The sequence below is a fragment of the Triticum aestivum genome, chromosome 7D, assembly GCF_018294505.1.
Source record: "Triticum aestivum cultivar Chinese Spring chromosome 7D, IWGSC CS RefSeq v2.1, whole genome shotgun sequence".
In the NCBI taxonomy this organism is placed as follows: Eukaryota; Viridiplantae; Streptophyta; class Magnoliopsida; order Poales; family Poaceae; genus Triticum; species Triticum aestivum.
The window spans coordinates 255,128,978-255,137,295 of NC_057814.1; the positions used below are offsets into that span (position 1 = coordinate 255,128,978).

The following is an 8,318-nucleotide window of genomic DNA, read 5'->3' on the forward strand; positions in this document are numbered from 1 at the left end:
GGGAAGGAAAAGGGGGAGGGCTAGCCCCTCCTGCATTTCCCTCTCATGGGAGAAAGGAAAGGGGGAGGGCGCCACCCTCCTCTGCCTTTCCCCGCACTCCAAATAAGGAAAGGGGGGCGCAGCTTGGGAGGGACCCCAAGTAGGATTCCTCCTACTTGGGTGCCTCCTTTGGCTGCTCCTCCCTCCCTCCCACCTATATATATATGTGGGAGGGGGGGGGGGGCGCCTAGCACACAACAAACAATTGCCTAGCCATGTGCAGCGTCCGCTCCACCGTTTACATCCCCGGTCATATTTTCGTAGTGCTTATGCGAAGCCCTACGAAGATCACTTCACCATCACCGTCATCACGCCGTCGTGCTGTCGGAACTCATCTACTACCTCGCCGTCTTGCTGGATCAAGAAGGCGGAGGACGTCACCGAGCTGAACGTGTGCATACGTTTGGTACTTGATCGGTTGGATCACGAAGAAGTTTGACTACATCAACCACGTTGTTAAACGCTTTCGCTTACGGTCTACGAGGGTACGTAGACATTTTCTCCCCCTCGTTGTTATGCATCTCCATGGATAGATCATTGCGTGTGCGTAGAATTTTTTTGTTTTCCATGCAACGTTTCCCAACAATTAGCTCTTCGTGAGGGCCCGAACCTGGGTAAATACTGTCCCCTTTGTCTCATGTTACCCATAGATCCGAGATCCATAGCTCGGGACCCCCTACCCCGAGGTCTGCCGGTTTTAGTACCGACAAGTAGGTGTATCGGTGGGACCGAGTTTGATATTTAGGGTTTTGACGAAATGGAATGTGGGAAAGTGGTTGAGGGTTTTGGACCAATATCTTCAAGCACTCGAGCAACTAAGTCATGCTAAAAAACTCATCCCCTTTTAATAGTATTGGCTTTCCTATGGACTCAATGTGATCTTGGATCACTTAACAAAAATGAAGAGTCTTGGAGCTTTTGCCAATATGTTTCTATAGCATTTTGAGGGGTCCACATCCACATGTCCTTGCCATGCCAACACTGAACTTTTTCTGAAATCTATCTTTGAGTAGGCATTAGTTCAATGACATATATGTTGTTATTAATTACCAAAACCATCCGGGGATTAGTTGCATTTTCAAGAAGTCAACACCCTTCTCCTTGCCGCCTGGTTCAGCTTAGCATCGCCGTTGTGGTTCTCGTCATCGTCGGTGAACGTATAGACCACCTCCCGATTCACCACCATCCGCTAGGTAGATACCCGACGCCCGCAACCCTCGCCGCCCAATCCTTCGACAGATCGACGCCGATGAGCACCACGCCGCCGACCCATTCATAGTTCTCTGTTCATCTCTTTTAGCATGAGATGTGTTGGCATGGATATTTATTTGCCAAGTCAACCCTGCAAGTGCTAGGTTTTCTGTCAAAAACGGGGTCTAACGAGAATCAGTGTGATCTGTTACGGCCTGCCCCAAACTCAACAAATACCGGTACCAATTAGTCAACCTAGCCCCAAATTTACTATCTTGCAATTAACTCAATCGTAACTACTTGAATTTCAGCATCATTTTGCGAAGAGCCTGAAGAAAATCCGAGATATTTTGAGACGATTTATGTTTGTATTTGTGCCCTAACTCACCCTAAGCTACTACTTTTCCTTTTTTTTTCCTTTGTTTTGGAGGTGTGGCCGCCTTTTGTATTAGTGTTGGCCTCCTCCTCCCTGCTCTCTTCCTTGTACCTGAAGCGGAGGCAAATTGAGGCGAGACGAAACCCTCCTCCCTCCCCTCCCCACTCCAATCTCCATGGCTCAAGACGAGGTCCCGGAGTCCTCTTCCCCCTCTTCGGCGGCGGCTGGTCGCCTGAACGCCGCCGCGCCGGAGTTCACCCCCCGATCCGCCGCCCCGCACCAAGCCCATCCCCATCGCCGCGGGCCCCACCATCACCACCACCACCACCACCAGCCGCATCACCAGCACCAGCACCAGTACCGCCACCAGCACCACCACCAGGGAGAGGATGAGGGGGATGCCGCGGCGGTGGTGGATAACGCTCAGCTCGTCCTGCCCGAGGAGCTCGCTCGCCGGGTCGTCAAGCAGGTAGACTCTTCTTTTTTTCAGTCGATTGCTGCGATGTCCACTGCGTTGCTACGAAACCTAAAGTCTTCCCTTTGGCCAAAAAAAGGAAAAAAGAAAGAGGTTTAGATGGGGTTTTTGTTGAGACGTGGAGATGGCCTCTGATTTGATTGTTCGCTTGCTGCTCCATAACTTCATCACACATCGATCATAGTATCATGCGTTGGCAAATTTAGTTTTGATGTTCAAATATGTTGACAATAGAGATGACCGTGGGACGTCAGGCCATGGCTTTCTTGAATATTTGTATACGGTTAAGCCGATCCTCTCATCATTTATCTGATGCGTTCTCCCAGTGTTATGCTTCTGAACTATAACATGGATAACCAATCTGGCTTTACAGATGTATGGTAGTGAGATTGTACTCTGGTGTAGTATGCATTAATAAGTACTAAACGATGGACCTGAGAGAGGTGGAGCAATGGTATTTTTGTAAGTGGCAGCTCGTAGATCTGCAACTTTTTTTCTGGGAAGATACTAGATATTCTGGATAAAAATGGCACGAACTGCCTTGTTATGTGGTATTTTGGGGTTAGGGTTAAGTGACAGGAGTGGAGCGGCATGGATATAAGAGAGATAAATAAGATTTGCGTCTACGTCAAGTCATCAACATTTGGCAGATATGTGATCCTCCATTCAGTTTATCAGTTACTGATTGGGTAGAGTCGTAGAGAAAATACGACAAATTTATACAATGTTATCTTTCTGCAGTATTGCAACCGTTGTATTGCATGCGTCATAGGCAGAATGTTTCACCTTTTGAGGGTAATATGGTTGAATAGGGAAAGCATGTAACTCCTGTCAATTTTGTGGTGTTCCCTACTTTTTATGTGGGAGCAAATAAAATGATCATCATAATATAATACACAGAGGTCATAAACAAGAAAAAATATTCTTTTGTTTTTCGTTATTATAATCTGCACCCTTTCTGTTTTTATTCCATACATTTACTCAGATAGTTGTAATTGACTCTCTGTACTAGCTTTACCTTTTTACTATTTCCTTTTTAGTTATTTATTAATATAATTAAACTTTCATCAGTTGCTTGATATGCATCTTTATAACTGTGTATCCATTGGATACTGTAATGTTTTTGGAAACATGACAGGTGGAATTTTACTTCAGTGATGTCAATCTAGCTACAACTGACCATCTGATGAAGTATATTACTAAAGATCCAGATGGATTTGGTGAGTTTAACCTGTTAAATTTGAAAAAAGCACTCGATCATGCTGTTTACTCTCATTTATGTTTCTTTCATCTGACATTTGCTGGCCAAAATCAATTAAAATTTAGCAATAGAAGTAGGCACATATATGATGATAAAAATCTTACAAAGTGCTGATACAGCCATAATTTTCTTCTTGGATATTTTCTGTTATACTAATAAGTTAAGTAATAAGTTGTGCTCAGTTTGTGGTACTACCTCTGGCAGGTAATCTTCTACTATATGTTAGGCCGCAGAGTATTGACACATTCGAAAATGGAAAAAATGTTGCTTTGAAACTTTGAAGTATGAAATGTGCTTGCATTGTTGATGCTACGCATCATTAATTCATTACGGGGAGCTGCATGCCATTCTTTGCGTGCTTTTTCCATTTGGGTTTTATTTTGCCGGATAACAGTTGATACTTCTCCAATATCAGCGAGTAGTTTACAAAAAAAAATCGAAACTGTTTTCACTATTTTCTTTTGTCTTACAGTGCCGATGACAGTGGTTGCATCCTTCAGGAAGATTCGAGAATTAATTGATAGATCCTTGTTGCCTGGTGCATTACGTACATCAACAGAGCTGGTAAGTATCTCAACCAAATCGTCATATTTACCTGTTTACTCTTTTTTTTGGATATGCATATTCTTTCCGTATTGACACAGCCCAAGTAATTGGCTTGCATATACTTTATATTGCTGCTTAATCAAGATATGTGCTAGTTAGATCTGGGAGATGACTGCCTCAGCACATCCATGCAGTGATAAAGCAAAAAAAGAAGTTTCTAGGAACCTGTACCATCCTACTGAAACTCTGAAAGAGCTATCCTGTGATATCATGCATCCGCACTCTCTTGTTCAACTTTCCCCTGATCCAAACGCAAGAAATTATAGTCTGTGTGGTTCTTTACTTTCCTTTATCATTTATAGGTAGTTTCAGATGACGGGAAGATGGTTACGCGACGAGTGCCCTTCTCTGATGTGGATGCTGAAGAAGTTCAGGTTAGCATGTAATCCGTGGAGTCTTCTATTTGCTATGTCATGCTTCTGAAACTTACTTATTTCTGTACTCAGTCTCGAATTATTGTTGCTGAAAAATTACCTGAGGATCATCGCTATCAGAATCTTATGAGGATTTTCTCCACTGTTGGGAGGTATGGATCTCTGTTACCATGATTAATTATGGGTGCAATGTTGAAGACTGATATTATCTATATTGCAGTGTGAAATCAATACGTACATGCTATCCACAAGGGATCGATATTTCTGCCGGCAAATCATCAAGGATTGAGATGCTTTTTGCTAATAAGGTATGTGTATGATCTATCTACCTCTATATGAATTCTCAACGTTGGTGAGTCATAGCATAGCTTCTTCCGAAGCAATGTATCAGTTGTAAGATATTTTCACACCTGTTTGTTCCAATGTCGTTTCTATTTTGCTGTGCTTGCAGCTGCATGCTTTTGTGGAGTATGGAACTGTTGAAGATGCTGAAAAGGCGGTATGTCATCTTGACTGCTATCCAGTCGTCCTTTGGCGCTTGTCTTCTAGCATATAAAAGAAGAATCTTTTCTGTTTACAGGTTGCTGAGTTTAGCGGCGGCAGAAACTGGAGGGATGGGCCTAGAGTTCGTTCGCTGCTTGGTTGCCTGGTACCTTAATGAATCCTGACCAATTCAATGTCTTTTTTTATTGGTCATTCCATGTTTTATGCAAAATTTGAAGTAATCATAGATTGATTGTGACCATAATGCACACAAAACTGTCATGTGTTTCTTATTTGTCTTACTATTCTGGCTAGATCTATTTGTCATTAACATCTGGAATATCGGTTATCCACTTGCATCATTCTTGGTGTAGCTATTATATTTGACTGACGAGTGTAAGTCTGCTTAGTGAAGATTACGTTTAAAGGACAGACTGTTCCCACAAGACTTGTTTAATATCACCGTTATACCACATGCTTCATCGTAGAAGATGCTTTTCTTTTTCACATTTAATTTTGTTACTGGCCACTAGAAACATGGGATTGGTCAAGGAAGAAAAGGTGGAGATGAGGAGGCTGCGGATGAAGATGATCCTGAAGAGTATGAAGCAGAAGATGCTGCCCAGGTATCTATCATGTACTACAGCATGCTCATGCGTTAGAAACTTGATTAAGAATGGATTGTCTAATGGGTTGTTTCTTATGTAGGGTGAGGATGGTTTCTATGACAAAGCTGGAATGAGGCAAGGGAGAGGCCGAGGACGCGGTGGAAGAGGCCGGGGCCGGGGCCAGTACCATGGCCAGAGCCGGGACGGCGGGCACCCAATCGGCACTCCTCCATCGAATCACAGTGCTGAGCATCCGGTGGTGTCCAAGCCGCCTCCTGGTCCGCGTATGCCGGACGGCACAAAAGGATTTGCCATGGGGCGAGGGAAGCCCCAGGTCAGCCCGGCAGTGCTGTCTGATGCTTAGTGGTACCCTGTTGCCCTGTTCTCGGGAGGGGTTGGCAGAACGGCGCTTATATGATGACCCATTTTGATGTGATCCCATGAAGAGGAAGGATAGTAATACCCTGATACATGCGTCAGTATACTGCATTACTGCTGGTCCATGGACCTGTCTTTTGGTCTCTGAATTTCCTAGTTGAAAGTACAAATTCATACTTGAGTCGACAAATCAACAGAAAGAAGTCTTCAGTGGGAGGAGCAAATTTTTATAGTTGTTCGAATCGTCGGTTTTGCAAACATATACTACATGTCAAGTGATAGGCTCGTTCTTCTTCACTGGTCTGCAAACCTCGGTCTCCGCTCGCTCTTGCCATCTGTTCTTTGCATTCCCTTCGCTGGCGCGGTTTTGCTGGTGCCAGCGCGGCCACCGCTGTTGCAGACAGGCTCGCTGCCGGTGCCGGCCACAGCCTTGCCCTTGGCCGGTATAGCATTATTCCTGCCATCTACCTGCAGCTCCTTGGGAGCTCTTGCCGCAGCAGATGGAGGCCTCCTTGCCTTCGCGCTCTCGACTTTGGCGTCCACGCCCAATGGTGGAGCTCTCGCCACTGCCGTCGCCGAAACCCTGCGCCGTGCGAAAATAGACCCAGTCGTGAGCAGATTCTTGGGCGCCGTGTAAGGGGCTTCCCCTGGCGTCTCCACCGTGTTAGCTGTACTTGCACTGCTGCTGCTGCTGCTGTCCTGGCTTGCATTTGCGTAGTACAAGTGCGAGTGTGCCTTGCCTGAGCTGCTGCTTGTGCCAGTATTGGCTTTGGCAACTGGGTTCTGCTTCCTGCTGGGCAGAGCTGGAGCTGATCTCCTGTCGATCGTGCAAGGCTGGCTCTTGGCATAGTTGCTTGACGAAGAACCTGCCGGAGGCTTGGCTGATGTTTTGGTCGCCTCTGTCTTGCAAATGAACTGCCCTAGCCAAGATTTCGAAAATTTGTTCAACTTCAAACTCAGTTTGCCGAGGATAAGGTTTAGCGATTAGTATACCTTTGGAGCTGAAGGCTTAATCGGGATGGGTAGCTCCTTTTTTTTAGGGGAAACCACCGTTTCGGAGGAGCTGGCTTCCATCTTGAGGGAAGGAAACATTGGTGCAGCTGGAGGGGTCTTGGGCCTGAAACCACACGTACTCCCTCTAATGTAAGAACCAATTCTAGCAGTGCTAGTGCCAAATGAACCTACCACTTGTTTCAAAAAAAGAAAAAAAAGAACCTACCAGTCATAGTCGTGCTTCTCGTTGATCGGCACGAGGAGATCTCTCTTCCCCGGGGCAGGCTTGGACATGTGACCACCTAGTTAGCACACAGACGATGCAGTGAGCTTTACTCATAAATCAAAGTAGCATATGGTTTTCAATGAAAATCGTTCCTGGTGACCAGGTGAAATGGCCATGACCCATGAGAATGGAAATATTGGTTCGGTGCACGTATAACGTACGTATAGGATTTTTGCTTGTTCCAACGAAACAACACTAACTGCAAGGACGAGAGAGAGAGAGAGAGAGATGTCACCTTGGATGGCGTCGAACTCCACGGAGTAGATCGGCTCCAGGAGGTTCACATCCGTATCTTCCTCATGCTTGTACAGCTCCCGGAAGAAAACTATGCTCTCGTCCTTGTCCTTCTGAACTGCGGACGGGGCCTTCTTGCTCTTGCCCATCCCCGCAATTCTCCTCATGCGGTTCATCTATCTTCTTCAAGGAACAAAGCTATGCTTGCTTGTTGTTGCGAGGACCGGAAAGATGAGAGGTATCAGGTATGGGGATTTTGACATTGTAGGGTTGCATCATGAATACTGGCCGCAAGACTTCCAAATCTGCCGGCGATTCTAAAGCGACAGCTGGAATTATTTGGAGACAGGGTATGTTAATATTGTTAAACTAGTTGGTGAAAGGGATGGGTCGATGCAACCAAACGGAGGGGATGATTGATTGATTCCACGGGCATAAGCATGGCATCGTTTGTTTCTTCGGTTGTGCTCTAGTGTTGCAATCCTTTTTCTTGTCCTCCCCTGTGCTCGTCATTTCTAGTAGGGGTACCCTACCCGAAAACATTGGGTATGGGCAAGACTTGAAGAGATTTTCTACCCACGGGTAATGGGTACCCATACCCGTAAAATATATGGGTAGGGCATGGGTAAGAAACTGTGCCCATGGGTAACCCAATGGATACCCAGAAAAAATTAATAAATGAAAATAACTCCTATAACATGTGGGGTTAACATCCAACTCATATGGTCCAACCCTAAATCTCGTATTCCTTAAACAAGTCATAGCTCGTAAGCTCATGATCACCTGCTCGCCACTCCTTATATGTCCTATGTGGCTCCTCAAAAAGATGAAATATCGACCCTTCACTATCAGACTCTTGTCGAACACTCGATCCAGCGATGCCCAATTCCCACTACCGCCTTCCACTACGTCGGTCTTCCACCAACCGCTGCTCATACTCCCCTGATGCCTCCAAGAGGCCACCCACTGGAGGAGGCCACATACGTGCTATACTACTCTACCATGATCACTTGA

General features: G+C 45.6%; 2 protein-coding genes across 2 annotated transcripts; one reads left to right on the forward strand and one right to left on the reverse strand.

Moving 5' to 3' along the window:
- Positions 1-1,679: 1,679 nt before the first annotated feature.
- LOC123165330 (la-related protein 6B) lies at positions 1,680-6,023 on the forward strand. The gene is made up of 10 exons (XM_044582961.1): positions 1,680-2,075; positions 3,220-3,301; positions 3,815-3,906; positions 4,251-4,322; positions 4,395-4,474; positions 4,543-4,630; positions 4,774-4,821; positions 4,903-4,971; positions 5,339-5,431; positions 5,514-6,023. The coding sequence occupies exons 1-10, from the start codon at positions 1,782-1,784 to the stop codon at positions 5,775-5,777; spliced, it is 1,182 nt and encodes a 393-aa protein (XP_044438896.1). The 5' UTR covers positions 1,680-1,781; the 3' UTR covers positions 5,778-6,023.
- Positions 6,024-6,085: 62 nt separating this feature from the next.
- LOC123165331 (serine proteinase stubble) lies at positions 6,086-7,741 on the reverse strand. The gene is made up of 4 exons (XM_044582962.1): positions 7,306-7,741; positions 7,011-7,086; positions 6,785-6,908; positions 6,086-6,706 (listed from the first exon to the last, which is right to left on the reverse strand). The coding sequence occupies exons 1-4, from the start codon at positions 7,478-7,480 to the stop codon at positions 6,086-6,088; spliced, it is 996 nt and encodes a 331-aa protein (XP_044438897.1). The 5' UTR covers positions 7,481-7,741.
- Between the last annotated feature and the right edge of the window lie 577 nt (positions 7,742-8,318).